The sequence below is a fragment of the Hydra viridissima genome, unplaced genomic scaffold, assembly GCF_058129835.1.
Source record: "Hydra viridissima isolate aposymbiotic clone 2 unplaced genomic scaffold, HvirCarnegie_v1 scaffold_6, whole genome shotgun sequence".
NCBI classification, from domain to species: domain Eukaryota; kingdom Metazoa; phylum Cnidaria; class Hydrozoa; order Anthoathecata; family Hydridae; genus Hydra; species Hydra viridissima.
In genome coordinates, this window is record NW_028324305.1 from 7,579,289 (window position 1) to 7,600,764 (window position 21,476).

Below are 21,476 nucleotides of genomic sequence, written 5' to 3' on the forward strand. Positions count from 1 at the left end.
TGACAGCTAAAAAAGATTTTTTTTGTTCTAATAATATGGTGAGTTTGATAAGCGTTGTATCTATGTTCAAAAAATATAGTAGAAACACGTGTTTTGAAGTTAGTAAAAGAAGACCTGCTGAAAAAAATTTCTAGCAAAATTATTGTTAATCATCTCTGAAGAATACGAAGCAAAAATTAATTAATTTTATCGTATCTTGTATTGCCTATAACAGTCACACCAAAATTAAGCAGGTACCTAATGCCATGCACTGTTACTTCAAAAAAATGTCCAGCTGATTACAATAATAAACAAATCTAAGAAATGAGACATCTGTCTTTTGCTATATGTCATTTTAAAAGTTACGTTGATATAAATATGTTTTGTGAAAATAAGTTATTAGAATTTTAACCTTTTTCAATAATTCAAGAATCGTAATTATAGGATGGGTACATGAGTGAGAAACACTACTAGGGTATAATTATCTAGCTTTATTGACAATGTGAAGTAAATCACTAAATTATAATAAATGTTTGTGAAATCTGGCAAATAAGGCTAATAATTGATGTCGCTAATTTAAAGTTATGAGTAAAAAAATAAAAATGTTGAAATCTCTAGAAGACGCAGTTAAATTTTGTGAGCTAACATCCTTCCAAAAGGTTTCTATGAAAACAGAAGTTAAGGTTTTAACCCCTCTCATTCTGGCAAACGGTGGAGACAAGATGGAAACAAACAAAAAACAAAGAATAAAAACCGTAAAACTGATAGCCCTAATCGTTGCTAAACATAGTTATAAAAGCTTAATTCATAATTTAAAGAAAGCATCGCACACTTGCTTAGAAAACGTTCAATTAAAAAAAGCAAAAACAAAAAAAAAAACAAAAAAACTACAGTTAGCTTCATGTAAGTTTGTCGTTAGGCGCGCTAAATCTAACAAAAATAATTACTCAAAATTTAGCAGTCTAATGAAGAGAAGGCTTTAAGATGCCAAATAACTGGGAATTTGGGTTTAGCTGATACAGATGCTTTAGTTGTAAATTTATGTTGTTGCAAATCCAAAAAGTTAATGAAAATAATATCAAATTTAAAGTAGTATTGGCATCTTCCTAACCAATAAGCAAAATTCAGAGCTTCACAAAAAGCAAAGAAAAAAAAAAAAAAAAAGTTGAAAATTTAATCTTTCAAAATAAATTAGCTATTAAATTGTAATTTATGGACATTTGATCAATAATGAATTTGTTATCAATGACATTTTGTTATCTATTAATTTGCTATCAATGACAAATTCCCCATACATGCAACATGTATTTGCATGCATACTGATAAACATGCAATTATATATTAACATGCAACTGTATATCAGGAAAATAAACATACTTGTGATGACCACATAGGTACTAATTATGTAATCCTTTGTTTAGTAAGAAAAAATTTCTCTTACCAAAAAGATGTTATATAGTACAAATGCACTAAATGTTGTTTGATTGGTATGAAGATAAATCTTTGCACCCAAGACTTGTATTTATTTGACAAATTTTTGTTTAATTATATTATCCATTGAAACATTTATAGAAAAGTTATTATATCTTTTACCATTTTTAACTCTAAAGTTGTTAAAGTTGTTGCTTTAATCTTTATGTTTTTAAAGTATATTCCACATATACACAAAAAAAAATATATATATGTTGTTACAATGGCATTCCGAAATAAACTAAAGAGCTTAATAGGCAAAGAGGTAACTTAATTTACTGTATAAAAATAGTAATTGTGTCTGATTTTTTAGAAAGATAGTTATAAATTTAAATTCTAAAATAAAATTTTAAATCATTTTATAGAATGATGGATCATTTGATGTGCATATTCATGTGAGTGAAGCAACAACTGCTACAAATGATTTTATGCAGGTAGATATATTTTTTCATTTCTAAATTTGTGAATACTACATTTATAAAAGCTACTACGACAACTTGAAAAACTTTTAAGCCTGCATCAGAATTGTCCTTTATGTTTTTATCTTATTTTCTTTTAAATAATAAATGATTAATTTTATAAAATAGGTGAATGTAACTCCCCTTAAATAGTTATATTAGTTATATGAAGCTATAAAAAAAGATATTCATGCTAAACTTCCTCAAACTGCTTTAAAAAGTATTGCATTTAAGATAAAAATTATTCAAATACTTTAAGTTGCATATTGTGATCAAGAATAGTAAATAACATTCATTTTTTTAAACTGGCATACTGTGCATCTTATGGGATCCCTTAAAATATTAACAAAAAAAGCAATGGTTTATAGTGAATGGTTCAGTGCTAAAGGCAAAAGAGAAAATTGTTAGTTGTTTAAAGTGTTAACTATTACTTAGTATTTGCTAGTTGGAGTCAGATTAAGAACTTTACAACTTCTCACTGAATTGTGTCCAATATCTAGTTTTCTGAAAACTGGTTGTCTATTATGTATAGAAACTCTTCTATGTTTATCTAGCTTTTAAACATTTATCTTTTTATATTTCAGATAAGTTTTTGGGGTCTAGTACTAGTTTTTTTAAATTCTAAAACCATGTCAAAAAAATGCTAGCCACACAGTGGTGTTGCTATCGTCAACTTAATTAGTTTGTATTAAAGATACAACTGATGCTTTGGTTGATGGCACATGTATATTTTCAATCAGGACCAATTCTAATAAATTTTAAATAATTACTCTGGAGAATATTTTTCCAAAATTATATTGGCTTCAATTAAAGGAGTTCTGTGAACATGTGTCTGGATTTCAGGCTCTTGTTAGTCAAAAGTGGCTTATGCTAACCTCAACACCAACCAAACTATCATCAATCAACCTCATTGTACAACTACTGGCTGGAATTCCATGAAATTTTTTGGCATCATCTTTAGTTTCAGCTGATGAAATGATGTTTACTTCCAGGTTAATATGCAGCTAAACTTGTTCTTCTTGATGAAGCTTTTTTTTAAGCTTGGTAATCATTTTTAGTGTCCAATTTTAGTGTCAAATTGCAAAAATCTAAAGACTGAATTTTCATTTGATTATTTCTGCAATTACACTGATTTTCCATGAATTTTCATTTAACAATTCATGTTGATGGGGGTAATTAGCAGTAATTATAACCCATTTATAAGGAATGGTTTACACCTACTAAAAAAAGATAAACATATTTTAGTTACAGCTATTTTTGATGATTTCAATTGAAAAAATGCATCACAATATAAACTGTTTCCAATAAAATGACATTTACAGATTGTGTCCTAATTATGTGACAAAGTTTGCAATACTATATAATATAATGTTTTTATTAAAAATTCAGGGAAAGCTATCAGATTGTATGAATATTGTTTTTACAAAACCAAATCTAGCCTTAGTAGTTATATATTTGACATTAACAGAGATTTATCTTCCAATGAGTATATCAAATGAGATTAATAGAATAGAAATTTTTGTAATGTAAGTATGCTAATTCCCTGTGCATTGTAAATAATGCAACAAGACTATTTAACGTGGTGGTCAGGAATTAGTGTACTTATTTTACATTTTCAAGGAGTAAGCATACTTATTTCAATTTTCTTTTTTATTTGTCACATAGCAAGAGAGTATGTTTAGAGAATTCGCTGATGATCCGACTCCTGACACTGAGGTATATAAGTTTGTTGTATATTAAAGTGATGTAATGTAATATTTCAAAATATCTTCTTTTTTAGCTTCCATTTTGATTAATTTACTTAAAAAGAATTAATGTTTAAGCAAGTTTTATGTAAAATTAGGAGGAAAAAAAAAGAATAAAAATTTATTTAATCCTTTTTTTTTGTTTTAGGTGATAGAAAATATCGAGAAAATTTACTTTAGTAACCTTGATTTTGATGCAAGCTCATATGAGTTAGAGGTTCTGATTTATTAAATGACCAAAAAATATTTGTGGCAATTAGTAAAATTTAAAAGATTTAGAGAAGAAATTTTATTTTTATTTAATAGCATTAAACCCAAGTGTTTTTAAATTTAGAAACTTCCAGAAATCCTTGTTGAAAAAGATTTGGACAATTACAGAAACTCTCTTCGGCGCCAACTTCAAGCAGTTTGTTGCATTTTTTAATTTATCAATAGTCAGAATGTTAGCCAGTACATATTTATTTTAATTTAAATTTGTAAGTGATAAAAACTAAAAATGAAAACAGCAATCATGATTTTCAAACGTCTGCTGATATGTTTTTTAAGGCTTTTCTTTTTTTATTTTAATCATATAGGTTTCAAAGGAAATGTCAAAAAAAATCCTTGAAAAACAAACTGCATATGTTAGAGTTAGTATTATCTTTTGTTATTGTTACAATTAAAATTGGACAATGTGTATTTCTTATTAAATTTAAGAAGTTTTAAATAATGATGTACCAACCGTGATTTTTCAATTTGTTATTCAGCCAATGGAAAAAAGTAGTCTTAAAATAATCTTTTTCTACATTCTAAAAATATAAAAGTAAGCTCTTGAGCTCATTATACTTCTTTAATATTATTAAACACTTTTAGGAACTTGACAGAGTGATGGATTTGGAAGCTAACTTAAAGAGAGCCACTGTCATAAGCACTAAAGGAAGAATGTATTAACTTGTTTTATTATAGAATAATTGTCTTTTTTTTCACTTAAAGATTTTTAGAGCATCAAAGAGTTTTATCTTTTTAAACAAGTTTTGTAACTTTTAACAGTCAACTTTTTAGATGTTTAAGATTTTTTAACTTTCTTATAGACGTCTTGAGCAAGCAAAGAAGGAGATAGTAGTTGCTAGTTTAGAAATAATTGCAAAAAATCGCCGCAAACTATATTTACAAAAACTTCTTGAGTCTCTCAGGTTCATTAAAACATTACAGCAGACAGATGTTCGTCTAAAGGAACTCTTGCAGGTAAATGAGTTTAAAGCTGAATAGACTTTTTTAAAAATGCTTTTTTTTTTTCCTTTAATCTTTCTAAGTAGTCTTTCTCTATAGACTTTCTCCATAGAAGAGAGTGATAAAGCTCATGAGGCATAATTATCTGATGAGTGCAATAAGAACACTGCATAACTTTTTAGCGTTTATTGTGCTTTAAAATTGTTACCATGACCAACCAAATTTACTATTAAATTTACTTTTATCTTACTAATAATTTATCTTTCATGCTCTTTAATTAATGGTTAAGTTTTGTTTTTCCAGGAGAGTAATTATGCTAGTGCAATCCAGCTGTGCTTGGAATGTCAGCATGCTGCAGTAACCCTGCACCATTACAAATGCATCAAGTATGTTCTCTTAACAAAGTGTTAGAAGTTTGAGCACAAGAAATCATTTTTTTCTTGGAAAAGTTTTTTACTATTGACAAATTTTTAATTTCCAAGTCCTTTGTTTCAAACCTTAATTATTATACATTTTATTTAAAAGCTCCAATCTTAGTTGTTTAATAATAAAAGAAAAACTTACATGCGTTCTGATTTTCCGCATATTAGTTGTTAAATTTTTTGTATTATTATTTTTTTATTATTACACTTGTTTGAGTAAACTTGATTTTGAAATATTAGATTGCTAATCTACTTAACAAAATATTTTCTGTTTAGTGAACTGAGTGCTAATTTGCAAGAGCTTTTGGAACAAATAGAGGTACATTAAAATATAACCACAAAAATCAATAAGTAGATTTTTAGTGAGTGAGAGTTTACCTTTAAAGAGATTTTCTTTTTAAAGACCGCCTTTGTATGTTGTTGTGCATTGAAAATTCAGTAAGATAATTTTTCTACCAAAGTGATCCTGTAAATGAGATTTGTGCCACTCTTGGTTTTTACCTTGCTACTGCTTAGTCCTGTTGAAATGTTACTAAAATACCAAAAAAATTTGTCAATTGTTGATCACAAAAATGTTGCTAAGGTGAATTTATTCTTGTCCATTTAACAGTGGGAACAGAAAAGTAAAAAAAGAGAAACTTATGAAAAAATAAAAAATAGCAAAATATTTGTTTTTAGTAGAAGAACTTTATATTAATTATCATAGCTTTAATTAAAAGAAAGAAATTATCATAATGAAAGATATCAAACTTTATAATCAATTAGTTTTTTTAGTAATTTAGAATACAGCAATTTTATTTTTGCTTCTAATAATCATTTTTTGGAATGAAGTACATCCTTTATCACCTGGAGCAATTTTTTAAATTTGATAATGGAACTGGATATATGTCTGAATCAAGAAATAAGGCTTCATCTTTGAAAAACCTATTCCACTTTGCCATTCATTATCAAATCATCTGTCTCCATGTTTCTCATTTCATAAGAGTATCCTTAAATAAATGGGATGTGGTATCCCAGTGATAGGGCTACCTTCTGGCATTTTCAAATGAAATCATCTTTCAAAGACTTTTCAAAAGAAATCATATTTCAAGCTATTTTCAAAAGAAATCATCTTTCAAGCTATTTTCAAAAGAAATCATCTTTCAAGCTATTTTCAAAAGAAATCATCTTTCAAGCATTATCTTTTAGATAAAACATAATTTTTTATTCAGACAAATTACTTAAATCCCGCCACACTGGAACTCAAAAATGCAATCAACGATACACAAGTATTGTAAAAATAATTTTTGTAAACAAAAAAAACATTTGCTGAAGTTTTGCTTGAAGAGATGCTTAAAGTTTTTAAAAAGATTGTAAAATATTTAACTTCACAACATGGTGAGTTTCATTTGTTTAGCTTAAGATTAAATATAGTTTTATAATTTTTTTCATTATTAGAAATGATGATGAGATTTACACACATATTTTATCTACAGCAAACGGTTTTAAGGCAATATCTAAAAACTCTATAAAATTAATGCAGCATGAACAATAGGATACTCAGCTCAAAATTCTCATACAACTTTCATAATCGATGAAATATTTATCCAATATTTGCTTACTATATTATGTTTGGTAGAAACTTGTTGACTGGTGAGAGTTTGGTGAGAGTTTGAATGAAAGCACATGTAGATTCATATTAATATTGGAATGTCGTTGATAACTCAGTTTAAAAAATTTAATATATGATTAACATTGGCATAGTGGCTAATCAAATTGTTAACCAAATTATGGAGTTGTTTCATTTGAGGCAGAATGTTGTAGGAACATAAGAGTTAATATGGGAATAAATTCTCCATTTAACAGTGGACAAAAAACTGGACAAAAAAATTCTACTTCTTCTTTCTAATTGTAATTTCATATGGATATATTATAGTTATTTAAGGTTATGACTACAATCAAGATTAAATACTTAAAGCAATTGACACTGCTAACATTATTCATGTTGTTCTGTCAAAAATACTAATGTTAGAATGTCTATTTTTGGGTGGTTGACTCGAGGTGATTTTTTTCTGATGAGTTGCACTTAGAAGCATGCTCGCAGTTCATTTACAGATTGAGAAGAGAACCCATTCAATCTGGATAAATGACATATAAAAAACCCAAAAAGAAAATGATCTGGGGTTACTTAAACATTCAGGATCCTGGGACACTTTATCCTAGGGATGATATGATAAATTCTGATACATATATCACAAGCTCCTATGACACAAGCTGGTACTAGAGATTTCTCCAAATAATGACAGGATCTTCCAACAAGAGTTGGTCACCTGTCACACCTTAAAGAAAGTTACTAAATATATGACAGATGGTAATAGAACTTTAAAACAGCCAAGGTACTTTCCAAACCTGAATATTGTTAAAATGTAACTTAGAAGCACTAATTGTAAAAAAAAAATAAAGATGATTAAATCCATGATCAACATATGGTTTCACCAAGTAGAAGTCTAGACTTTGCCAGATTCTTATTAATTGGATATTAAACCATCTTTTGTCATACATGGTAAGGGAGGATATAGTAAGTATTTTTTATCTAATAAAGATATTTTCTACAAGGAATGTAAATTTCACAAGGACAGAAATTGGTTGTTAGATCATATTCATGATCAAATCTTTCTGTTAAACAGTTACTTAAAGGATGATTAATTTCCACTAAAAAAGCATTTTTTGTCTTTCATTAAAAAATAGTCCAAAACTTGTCAGTCTTTAATGCAATTTACAATATTCATGATATGTGCCATGTAAACACATAGATGATGTATAAAAACAAATGAATACTGGTATATTAAAATTTGCAATATTCCAAACATAACATCATCTATTTCAGTTCTCTGAAATTATTTTGCTTGAAATTTTTCATGGTTTTCTCATGATTTAGATTCAGCTTGATGTAGCATTATCAAGAATCTGTTTAAAATATATCGAAGCAGACTACACCAAAATACAGGAAGCATACAAACTTTTAGGCAAAACACAGGTTAGAATGTAATAATAGAAACTTTAAACAAAAACATTAATTCTTTAAAATTACTCTAACAAATTCTTTTCCATTCTTTATGAGACATTGTACTCTTTTTTGCATTTTAAAAAATGTGAACTTAATTTCATAAGTAATAAATCATATTTTATACATACAAACTTTTAGTCACTTGACTAAAATGATTTATCAAAAGGTCAACATCAATATTTTGTTATAATGATTTTGAGCAGATTTCAATGGATCAGCTTCAAATGCATTTTGTAAGCTCTATAAATGTTGTAGCAGCAAGTACCCTTATTGATATTTTACAAGAAGTTAAAGAACTACCTGAGGATATCTCTTATATGTCACTGTGTAAGGTAGTTGTATTTGTTATATCATCTGTTTAGTAACTTATAGTTAAATTTATCTTCAATTATTATTCTATTGAAATCTGTCATTTTCAGAGTCACCTCTCTCCCCTCATTAATGTTATTGAAGGTTGTTTTCTTGTAGAGTATACCATTGGAGCGTTTCATCTTTTGTTTGAGAAATTTGTGTAAGGTGTGGATTTATTTTTGTACATTCTCAGTTATAAACTACTAAATTTTTATTTAATTTTTAATTATCTCATATTTATTGGAGTTTACAAAATAAAGCTTATGTATAACATTTTATTGGATGATTAAATTTTATATGTGAAATTACTCTATTTGTAATTTATACTTTTTAGATATTTTGGGATATAATGTACAGCTATAGTCAAACTGTCATGTGGCACCAAAAGCAACCTGAACTTCAGAATGATATGAGTGCACTATATGATAAACAGTATATATGCAAAAAACTAGAACAAGGAAAAGTTAGAGTCTGGCAGGTTGACTGTTTAACATTTGGTTGAATAAAATAAACTTTCACATTTTCTAGTGATGTTATTTGGGAATGACTATGTATTTTTTGAAATTTCATTTAAAAATTTGTTATGCTTATGAAATGTTTTTCAAATATACTTTTAGGATATCCAAAATAAAATAAAAGTGTATGTTTCATCAACAGATTTTGCATTTTTGAAATATGATGACTTTATATGTGTATTGGATATAATAAACAGGTATATTCATTAATTAAAGGTTATTACTTTCCTTTTTAAACAATAATTAACAGTCCTTTTTTAAGCAATACTTACCAGTATGTTTATACCAGTATATTTATACCAGTATATTTATACCAGCATATTTATACCAGTCTATTTATACCAGTATGTTTATACCAGTATGTTTATACCAGTATATTTATACCAGTGTATCTATACCAGTATATTTATACCAGTATAATTATACCAGTATGTTTATACCAGTATGTTTATACCAGTATATTTATACCAGTATGTTTATACCAGTATATTTATACCAGTGTATTTATACCAGTATATTTATACCAGTATGTTTATACCAGTATGTTTATAGCAGTATATTTATACCAGTGTATTTATACCAGTATAATTATACCAGTATGTTTATGCCAGTATATTTATACCAGTATATTTATACCAGTATGTTTATACCAGTATATCTATACCAGTGTATTTATACCAGTATGTTTACACCAGTATGTTTATACCAGTATATTTATACCAATATGTTTATACCAGTATATTATTAAGCAATTCTACAAGGTCAACAAGAGTTCTGGTTAATTTTTAGAGAATATCAATTTAATTTGTTTATCTTTAAACATGACTAACTCTTTCAGATTAATCAATATTGGAGAAGCTTTTAGTATGAATAGTGCATCATCACAAACGCTGCAAGATTGTCTTCGAGTGCAAACTGGAATCTACTTTAAAGCTTATCACAGGTTTGTTGTAAAAACTTAATAAAAAGAAGTTTTAAAAACTCAACAAAAATACTTAAAAAGATTTAAAAACAATTAAATACAGCAAAAATTAAAAGACTAGTTCTATTTTTGCTAATGACATATAAATAACTTAAAAATAAACCATTGTGCTAAAGTGACATGAAATTGCAACATTCATGTAATAAAAGCAATAATACAAATATTTATAAATGTTTTTTTTTTTAGAAAAACTCTAGAAGAGTTGCATATGTTTTTGGAAAATGAAGCTTGGGAGTTGTGTCCTGTAAAAAGCAACTTTACGATATTAGACATGCAGGTGTGTAGTGGGTTTACTGTGAATCAGAGAGACCACCAGGTTTTAAGTTCTGTCAATCAATCAAAACCTTTTTTATTAGTTTAGTATTAATGTTTATGATCTGAAATAAATCTGGTTTGCATGTTAAGGTTTGAAAAATTAATGTTTAAATTCTTTTGTCTTTCTATTGTTGGACTAAATTTTTAAAAAAACATAAGTGTCTTGTGGAAAAGAAATAATTAGGCAAAAAATATTTAAAAAAAAAAAGTTATTTAAAATGAAATCCTTAGTAAAACATGATATAAAAAAAATTTTTAAGCTTTTATTTCTTGAAGTTGATTTTACAATATCTGATTCTTAAAAAGGTATTTTTAAAAGTTATTTGTAACATTCAAAGTAAAACACCCAGGTTTTTTTCTTTAAGCATTTATTTATGGGTTTTAACCATTATTTTTACATTAACACATGATTTTTATTTAAAGAATATTTTTAATAATCAATATAAATGAAATTAGTAATAAAGGTTTTGGTTGATTGGCATAACATAAAACTTGGGAGGTTTCTGGTTCACAATAAGTTATAAAACAATAGCTTAAACTTCTTCAGTTTTAATTTTTAAATAATATTGTCTTAGTTAAATTATTATCTTAAAAGATTTAAATTTTATTTGTATTTTTAAAACCTGTTTGTTGAAATTACATAACTTAAATCTGATGCACAGGTTGTAAATTACTGTACTAATTTATTGCATGTACAGGTTGTCAATTATGTTATTACTTTATTGCGTGCACAGATCATGAAGTATTTCTTTATTAACTTATTGTATAATGTTATTAGTAAGATTGGAACTATGAAAAAACAGTTCTTCATTTTGCCGATTACCAGTTAACTAAAGCTTGTTTTAAAAATTAAGTTTTTCAATTCAGGAATTTTACTTCATTAAAACAAGGTTATTAACAAAATCTCCAAGCAGTACAGACATCACTTCTGGGAAGAGTAACAGTATGTTTTTTAGAATTTATATATATATATATATACAGTGGGTTGCATAAATATAGAGACACTTGCTTTTTTATGCAAAATTTTTGTTTTTTTTTTTCAAAATAATCTTTGAAGCAAACCAAATAGTACGATTAAAAGTATATTAAATGTATTGATTAATTGATTCTCTATTGAATGGTACATAAATCAAACTCGTTAGATTTACTAGTCTTGAGTAAATATTAATCCAATTAAAACATACCTGTATTTCTAATGTAGCAAAAATATGGAGTCAGTTAAAATTTAACGACTTAAGTTGAAAAATCTCAACAAAATGTTATCTGAGCAATCTAAAATTTGGTGATTGATTTCTTTCAAACTATATAAATGTTCTTGAATTTGCAATGTTTTGCTTAAATGTGTTCAAACAATGTTGAAAAACCATTAGCTACATAATGATGTCGAAGATTTACCAAGGTTTGGTAGACCTTTAAAGCTAATTTCAAGAGACCAAAGTTATCTCTATCGAAAGGTTAGACAAGACCCTAAATATTCTTTCCGCAAACTTGCTGAAGGGTTCACAAATACGCTTGGTAACGTTAGTGTAGATGCGACCTTTCTTATCTAGGCATCTTTGTGCAGTAGATGGACTGTACAAAGATGCCTAGATAAGAAAGGCTGAGACTGTTATGTCGCTGCTCGAAAACCACTTTTGGATGTCTCAGATTGCCTAAAAAGATTAAAGTGATGTAGAGAAAGACTTCAATGGTCTGTCGAAGACTGGGCAAAAGTTATTTTCAGCAACGAATCCAATTTTGAGGTGATAAATTACAAGTCAAGATTAATCATCAAGAGGCTGGCTGGTGAAAAGTTCAAAAAGCATTTTTGTGTACCAAGGATATAAGGTGGAGGAGGATCAAGCTGAATATGGGGATGCTTCTTTCATAAAGGAGCAGGGTCATACAACATTTATAATGGCAGAATTAACCAGTGCAACTACAAAGAGACCCTCGAAAGTCAACTTTTGCCAACAGCCAGAGCTTTTTACAGAAGATGACAGCAACAGCTTTTTCAGCACATTGGCGCAACGGCTCACACTGCAATCTTGGTTAAAGAGTGGCTTGATCAGAAAAAAATTACAGTCATGCCTTGGCCAGCTGGTTCTCCATATCTCAATTCCATTGAGAACATTTGGGCTTAGATAGACAAGAGATTGGTCAAAGAGAGCATAGCCAGTGTTGCGCAATTACAGCAGGCCTTAGAAAAGATTTGGAAAGAATTTCCAAGAGAGTTATGCATTCGACTAGTTGAATCTATGCCTAGAGGTGTTTGTGCATGTGTAAAAGTTTGTGGTGTATATACAAAATACTAAAATGCACCCTGACTATTTTTGCTCCGTTTTTTTGTTGTTTTTTTTTAGCAATTGTATATATTCCTCATAAAAAAGTATCTTAAATTTTTTTTTTTGAAAAAATTTTTTTTTTTGAAAAAATTTTTTTTCTTATTTTGTTTATAATACCACTGTTAACAAAATTTAAAACAACTTATTAACAAATTATTAACTTTTTTTGTTTGCTTTAAATTAAAAATAAACATAGAAAAAATCATATTAAAAATCAACTGACCCACTGTATATACATACATACATACATACATACATACATACATACATACATACATACATACATACATACATACATACATACATACATACATACATACATACATACATACATACATACATACATACATACATACATACATACATACATACATACATACATACAGTACTGTGCAAAAGAAAGTAGCACCTAAAAAATTTAAAAAAAAAATGCACATTTAAATAAATATAAGTAAATAATATTGAGTTTTTATTAAATTAAATTAAGATATTCTTTTAAATAAAACTATATTTATTTATTTTAGTTAATGATTTCGTTAATAATATAATTTTTTTATTAATATTTATTAGATGGTTTCAACTCGTATCATTTTTCACCCACTTATAATGTTTGCTCTTTTATTGCGGACAAGGATCAACACTAGAAATTGATTACATCAATCACTGTACTATTTATTTATTTTGTTTAAATTTATTATTGTTAAATATTTTTTGATAAATAAGAATGTGGCGAAGAATTTTCAGTTACTGTTGAGTTCTCGCGTTAATTACAGATTTTTTCGTCTAAAAAAAATTTTTTTTTTTTCAAAAGTTTTGTTTTATAATAAAATTACTTTTCAGTACTAATAAAATGCCAAAGATATCAATAAATGACAGAAATCGCATAATTGTTTTACACGAAGAGGGCTATAGTCAAGTTAAAATAGCCAAACGTGTGAATTGTTCACGAGCCTCAGTTAAAAAAATAGTTAAAAAATATAATGAAACTGGTGATGTAGTGGATAAAAAGAGGTCTGGTCATCCCAAGAAGTTAAGCCTATGTGATGAACAGTTTTTAAAAATAACAGCGCTACGAAATCGCAAGAAAGTAAGCGCAGAACTCTTTCAAGATCTTAAAAGAGCTAGTGGAACTTTAGTACATGCATCTACTGTGCGACGATCTCTAATAAAATCTGGATTAAAAGGCTGTGTAGCTGTTAAAAAACCTTTACTACACAAAGGTAATAAAGAAAAAAGATTATAGTTCGCCAGAGAGCACAAAGAGTGGCAGAAAAATCAATGGGACAAGGTATTGTTTACAGACGAATCTAAATTTCAAATATTTGGGACGAATAGATGTCAGTATGATAGGCAAAGAAAGGGAGAGGCATTAAAAGAGTCATGTCTAGCATCAACTATCAAACATGGTGGGGGGAATATTCAAGTTTGGGGGTGTATTTCAATAAAAGGGGTAGGGGACATTGTTAGAATAACATAAGCTTACAGGTGAAAAATATAAAAATATTTTACATAATCCTACTGTGCCTTCTGGACGACAACTGATCGGGGATTATTTTATCCTACAACAGGATAACGATCCCAAACATACTTGCAAATTAGTTAAAATTTTTTTGTCAAATCTGGAAGAGGAGGGAGTGCTTAAAACCATACCTTAGCCTCCTCAGAGCCCTGATTTGAACATAATCGAACATGTGTGGGACTACTTAGACAGAAAGAAGATGGAAAGGTTGCCAAAGAATGTAAATGAACTTTGGAATGTTTTAAAAGAAGAATGGTATAATATCCCCATCACATTTATTGAAAATCTGTATAAAAGTTTAACTAAAAGGCTCCAAGATGTTATTGTAAATAATGGTGGTCACACTAAATATTAATTAAGTCTATGTATAGTTATAAATTTAAATGTTTTAAATAAAACTTGTATTATATTACACAATTTGATAAAAAATATGTTTATACATATATCTTTGCTTTAATTTCATTTTGTTTGACATTTTATCTTGAATATATAAAAATTCTCTTAGGTGCTACTTTCTTTTGCACAGTACTGTACATACATACATACATACATACATACATACATACATACATACATACATACATACATACATACATACATACATACATACATACATACATACATACATACATACATACATACATACATTCATACATACATATACACACATGTTTATATGTATTATTCATATACATATTTTTGTCTACTACTAAAAAAGTAAAATATTTTTGTTTTTAAGCTGTGTTTGATACCAGTATCTACAATTATGAGAAAACTCCATTTGATCATTTTACTGCAGAAGACATGCTTTTTCAAGAAGATGTCTATGTGTATGAAGATGATGATGATGAAGAAGAGAAAGATGTTCTTGGTACTTATAACAACAACATTTAAATAAGTTAGAGAATTTGAAATTCAACTAGATTAGTTGAACCCTCTTTTAAATAAATTTATATTTCATTTTCTTAATTTTTATAAAGATGAATTAAAGCAGGACTTTGTTGATGAGAAAACTGGGGAGGAAATTCATTCAAGGTTTGTCAATGAATTTTGATATAGGTTTGTCAATGAGTTTTTAAATAAACTTTTTAATAAAATTTGTTGGCCTTATAAAATTGCATGGATTTAACCTTGATATTGTGACCTTTAGAAATTTTTGCTGAGATTGATAGCCATAAGTAGTGGAGTTGATAGTGGATTTGTCACTCTTTTATTAAGAAGTATTCAAACTCTTAAAACATCAATTGATTTCAGTAATCTTAGTGTACTCACTGTCTTATGAGCAGTGCCAATCTTGTGTTAGAAGGCATGAAAAGTTTTTATAAATTCCCTACTATCAAAATGTTAGTCGGCATCTCAGATGGATATTAAATTATTTGAGTTTTGAATTTGGCAAATAAAAGCAATATCTATTTTTTTCTGCTAAAATGACAATTGAATTTGGAGAGAAGATTAGTGCTTTTCAATAATTGGGTCACACAACTGAACCAAAGCTTTTCTGAAAAATTATTTATTATACTTCAAAAATGTTTGTTAGACTAAAACCAAAGTCTTGAATAACCAGAATTTTTGTCAATCTTTAAAAAAACATTTTTTGAACAACTTTGGGCTTCAAAATGACATTATAAACTGTTTTTACATGCAAGAACATACTTAATATAGTTTAGACATTTTTGGCAATTTTACTTCTGCAGATAAATTTTAAATTGCGTTTACTTCTGCAAATCAGTGTAACCAGATATTAGATTTTACATCTCAGTTACCAGTGCACTCATTGCAATCAACCTGATCAAAGATTTTACATTCCAGTTACCAGTGCACTCATTACAATCAACCCCATCCTAGTTTTACATCCTATTTACCAGTGTACTCATCACTATTAACCCCATCAAAGGTTTTTAAGTCACAGTATCAAAGTTTAATCTTATTTCCTACATCTGTATATTGTTAGTGCTAGAAAATCTTCATAAAACTAAAGTTTACCAAACAAACACTGTTCAACAAGTAGCATATAATAGCTTCTGTTAATGACTTCAGTCAATTAATGTGTCCATTCCTTTGATTACCTGTGTCTTTTTGGTAATTAATGTTTTTTTAAAAACATTTTCTTATCAAAACCACTAAAATATTTGTTCATTTATAATGTTTTTTAAAATTTGAAAAGAGAGCAGCCTATGTAAATTAACCAATGTCTAACAATCTATGTAAAACAACCCACATGCAACAATCATTTGGTAAACTATAACTCTTTTTTTTTAATTACAGAATTCCTGTTAAAATCAATAAAAAGGTTGATAATGTGCATGAGAATTCCCCCATTGTCACCAACACAACCATAAATGTTCTGAGATCATTTGGTGAGTTTATTTTTTTTGTTTGTTTAAATTTTAATTTATAGTGATCTCTTTTATTAAACTAAAAAGTTTCTTATCTGAATTCCAACAGGCAAATATATGCAAATGATGATTGTATTAAAGCCGATTGCCTTTGAAGTTGTGATTTGTATGTCACAGTTATTTGAGTACTACTTATATTCTGTAAGTTTTGGTTGCTATTTTTCTTCAGTTAGCTCAAATAATCGTGTGTAATCTGATGCGACATGATATTGTTTGATTTAATGGTGTATGGTTTAATGCTGAGTGGTTTAATAGTGCTAAAAAAAATAACATTACTTTTTTATAAATAGGTATTTACCTTTTTTGCAACATATTCAGAAGGAAATCTTGTGAGTAATTTCTAATTATCAACTTTCGTTTTTTCATTTGTTATGCAACTCATTTGTTCTTTCATTATATGTTTACTATTAATTTTATTTATAAAACTAAGAAATACTTACTGGTAAATTTTATAAATAATATGTTAAATACAGGACTTCAACATGTTAAAAATGGATGAAAAGCTGAGGGCATGCTTAATTAGGATTCATAACAGTATTATACTTAAGGAGGTATGTTTTTATTTCTCACATTGGTCTGCGTGAAAAATAAATGTTAAAGAAGATTTATTTTATCTCTCTCCTGTTAATGTTTTTCTTTTGATTTAATAAGAATGTTTTAAAAAAGTGCTGTTCTTTGCAGGACAACATGCTTGAAGAGTCACTAAAAGTAAGTGTTTTTCTTTGAGTCTCAGTAATTGTAAATGTCTTTAATTTTTTGAGACATCTATTGTTATATTAATCTATTTTCATGGAGTAGTTTGTATATTTATCTATAGTTATGTCTTTTACTCTTAAGTCATATATTTCAATTCTTTTGCTATTAATTTATATCTATTATATATTACTATTAAAAAGTAATCATATAGAATTAAAAAATTACATTATACAATTAAAACACGAGGCACTTTCAGACTTTTGAAAGTGGTTTTTTTTTTATTTAATTTCAAAGGTACCTTCACCAAACCTTTCTCCTATGATTAACTTGAAAAACTCAAACAATATATTTGGTTTCATACATCGCCTAATTGGTGTTGAGTCACTGTATGTACATTTGTTTATGCTTTGTTAAATATTGATATTGAATATTTGTCTTATATAAAGGTCACAAAATATAAGGTGGTGAACAGATAATGGTGTACTTTATGTTTTTATTATTAGATTATTTTTATCAAAACAACTACTAGCAGTGTATAAAAATTTGGTTGCTCTTGTGCCAGCAAACAAGCAAGCATTTCTAGGGCAGTTTTATAGTCAGGTGCGTTGTTAACTCTTGTTGAAAATATTATTTAAATTATACAAAAGTTCCTTAAAATGATGTTTACATTTTATAGACAGTTGATGTTGTTTGTGAACTACGAGATCCAATTTTCAAACCTGTTGCTGAAAAAGCTATTGATTATAATAAGGTGATATTTAAATTCTTCTAATTTAAATACTTATTAGATTTAATATCTAATAGATCCAACTCTTTGGTTAGTTATTGGTTAGTTCAAGTTAATTGGTTAGTTATTGGTTCAAAACGAGCTTCTGAATTTAAAAACTTCTAACATTTTTAGATACTGAATATGATGTCACATGTTAAGTGGGATCCAAAAGAAATTATGTCTCAACACAATCGTTATATTGATAGCATTGTTCATGTATGTTGATTTTTCAGCTAAGTTCACAACTATCCAGAAAATTGGTCCCAACCTCAACTTTGAGGACAAAAAAAATTACCTATGAAGCATCTTTAAGGTCTTAGGTTTCACAAAATGCAAAACTTTTAGTCTCAAAGAAGAAAAACACTTAAAGTTTTATAGCATTTCTTGTTACCAATTGCACTTAGAATTCTGTTGTAAAATTTTTTTTTACTTTGGTGTATGGAATTTTAAAAAAATATCAAAAACTAGGAACTTTTTGTAATTTTTTTTAGTAATATCATGTGAGATTCTAAAATTTTCCCTAAAATTTGTTTCAACAGTTTTTAGTAATATCATGTGAGATTCTAAAATTTTCCCTACAATTTCTTTCAACAGTTTTTAGTAATATCATGTGAGATTCTAAAATTTTCCCTAAAATTTGTTTCAACAGTTTTTAGTAATATCATGTGAGATTCTAAAATTTTCCCTAAAATTTGTTTCAACAGTTTTTAAATTTGACTATAGAGGTTATATTTTAAATTCTACTGGTGACACCTGAGACCTTGTAGATTAATGTCCAAAAGATTGTTTTTTGATCCTCAAAGTTGAGGATGGGACCAATGTTGGATAGTTTGAGGTATACATAACACTCATTTTACTGTATATATTCATTTTGTTATGTTGTGTATGCTTTTCATGTTTTTAAAAGGTTTGCAATAATGGATTTTTATAAAGACTGTTAATCTTTGTGATGAGATGTTAATCTGAAAATTTTCTTTTGTTAATTTTTTTTTTTTTTTAAATTATAAGTGATCTTAAAATTGATCTTAAAATGATTTTAGGAATATGAAATGCTTAATTCAAAACTGCAACAGCTTTGCAGGTATTGACCATTCTTTTGCTTAATTGTTTGAATTAGCTTTACAAGTGGTAAAAAAAAAAAATTATAATTAAAAACTTTATAATTAGTTAACAAAAATAATGTACTTTAGCAGTTTTTTGCTGTACTTTTACTTTAAGTCAAGTTATTTTCCTTTTATGAAGGAGAGTTTTCTTACAATCTGTTTCATAAAATTTGCTTCAAATGTTACTACATGTTGTTTCAAATATTATTTCATCTGAAATAGGTTTATTCAAACCAAACCCATTTTAAAAAGGTCTTAGAAATTGTTATAAACAGAGCATTTTATAAAAAAAGAGTAATCAGAGCTATAAGTTACTTATAAGTTTTTATGCAACTAAAGCAATGGTGTCTACTTAAAAAGACAACGTGTGCCTAGTTAAGAAGATCATGTGTGCCTACTGACTTAAGAAGGTAGATAATGAGGTTTCTTGAACCCAAAATGCTAATGACTTAATACAATTTAATTTTTTGAAATTGAATTTTTCTAAATTTTAAATATCAAGTGTTATAATGTTTGTATAATATTTTCTATGGTGCAATTAGTTTTTTCCATTTAATCTTATGAGCTTTTTTTTTATGTTATTATTGCTCGTGTGTGTGTTATGTAGCATGTGTAATTTCTAACTACTTTGTTTGTTCTCCTATTAGCTGTGTTCCAATACCTGCAGAAACACTTACAGGATTTTGGAATCATGTTATATCACAAACCAATAGGCTTTTTGTTGATGGGTAATTACATCTATACAATTGACTTGTATATAAATTAATAAAAAATTATAAAAACTGATTTTTTTTAATGCATTTTAAAGACTTTAAATACAGAAATTCTAAAATTAAAAAAAAAAAAACTTTTGCTTGCTTTTAACAGTTTTTCATCAATAAAGCGCTGCACAAATGAAGGAAGAGCACTGATGTTGTTAGATTTCCAACAGTTTCTTATGAAGGTTGACAAAATTACAAAAGTCAAGTATGTTTTTCTAAAACACATTTTTCTAAAAGTATCAATTGTAACACAATAAATTGGCATTAAACTTTCCAAATGAAAAGAAAGATTTCTTAAATATCAGCAATAGTGATAAAACAAAATAATGAATGTAAAAGTAGTTCATTTTTAAACACTTTCATTTTGGATTGACAGCCTGTTTGCTTTTTTTTAAAAAGAACACAAAATCATGTACATAAGTTCTGTTTACATACAAATTAATTTTTTTGTTTTTTATTTGTTTGTTTTTTTTGTTTTTTTTTTAATTTAACCTAAAAAACAATGGTATCAAAAAGATTTTGTGCATATGGAGTTTGATATAATTAAGATTTTCATTTTACTTTGTCTTTAGACCAATACCTGAACGGGACTATGTTGAAAACTACATTAAAGCATTTTACTTGGTAGAGTCAGACCTTGAGAATTGGCTAAAAGAGCATCAGGTGACAACATGTTTATCTTTTTATCTTTTTATATCAACAACAATTTGATGAAATATGGGAATACTTTTTATAAAATTTTTTTTTAGGAATATACCCCTAAACAGCTTAACAATCTTGTTACTTGTGGTACTAGTTCCCATATTGGGAAAAAAATGAAACAAAAAATGTTAAGTCTGTTAGATGATCTGGAGTCTAAATCTAAATCTTCCTCTTAATTTCTTTGAATCGATTTTTTTAATTTGAAGAAAAACATTTTTGATGGCTAACTTGTAAATAAATCATGAAAGAATTATTTTAATTTTTTTGGAAAAGTGTTTTATGCCTCAAAGTTATAATTTTTGAATTATTATAATTTTTTAAAATTATTGTAATTTTTAAGTTATTTAAGTTTTTAAATTATTATAAAGATTGAGGTTTATTTAAAACATTTGCTTATTTATGTTCCATTCAAAGCAAAACTAGTCTGCTTTTTTTTATATTTAAACAGTAAATAAATTTTCTTTTTCATTTTGCTATTTTTGTAAATTTTATTTTTTACTGATTTTGTCTAATTTGTTTTTTCTTTTATCTGAATTTAAATCAAAATTTAAATGTAATTTAGCTTAGATTTTCCAATATTGTAGAGTTTTATATGAATTTAATTAGGCTTATTTAGTATTTCTTTAAGCAGTTGTAGTTCTAAGACAGTAGTTCTAAAACCACTATCTAAACTGAAACAAGTATCTTTTTTCTTCGTTGTTAAAAATGTTTATA

General features: G+C 27.2%; 1 protein-coding gene across 2 annotated transcripts; it reads left to right on the forward strand.

Annotated features, from left to right (window-relative positions):
* Positions 1–841: 841 nt before the first annotated feature.
* On the forward strand, positions 842–21,059 carry LOC145190716 (syndetin-like). 2 transcript variants are annotated; one of them, XM_090090895.1, is made up of 34 exons: positions 842–1,714; positions 1,815–1,883; positions 3,573–3,623; positions 3,801–3,869; positions 3,987–4,058; positions 4,228–4,281; positions 4,505–4,575; positions 4,723–4,876; positions 5,165–5,247; positions 5,560–5,602; positions 8,201–8,299; positions 8,533–8,661; positions 8,798–8,845; positions 9,015–9,158; positions 9,298–9,392; positions 10,034–10,138; positions 10,364–10,454; positions 11,360–11,435; positions 15,075–15,206; positions 15,316–15,370; positions 16,601–16,692; positions 16,781–16,872; positions 17,022–17,060; positions 17,205–17,282; positions 17,413–17,439; positions 17,722–17,813; positions 17,931–18,027; positions 18,104–18,178; positions 18,329–18,412; positions 19,237–19,277; positions 19,947–20,027; positions 20,167–20,265; positions 20,633–20,723; positions 20,810–21,059. In XM_090090895.1, the coding sequence occupies exons 1-34, from the start codon at positions 1,616–1,618 to the stop codon at positions 20,936–20,938; spliced, it is 2,856 nt and encodes a 951-aa protein (XP_089947021.1). In that variant the 5' UTR covers positions 842–1,615; the 3' UTR covers positions 20,939–21,059. The 2 variants fall into 2 exon arrangements, with proteins under 2 accessions (XP_089947021.1, XP_089947022.1); XM_090090896.1 differs by lacking the exon at positions 3,801–3,869.
* The last annotated feature ends 417 nt before the right edge of the window (positions 21,060–21,476 follow it).

What these genes read in the sequence shown, in the direction of transcription:
- LOC145190716 (XM_090090895.1), top strand. Translation starts at nt 1,616, where the DNA reads ATGTTTTTAAAGTATATTCCACATATACACAAAAAAAAATATATATAT. An exon ending in ATCCGACTCCTGACACTGAG is followed by an intron (nt 3,624 to 3,800) that starts GTATATAAGTTT and finishes TTTTTGTTTTAG; the next exon opens with GTGATAGAAAATATCGAGAA. An exon ending in AACTTTTAGGCAAAACACAG is followed by an intron (nt 8,300 to 8,532) that starts GTTAGAATGTAA and finishes GATTTTGAGCAG; the next exon opens with ATTTCAATGGATCAGCTTCA.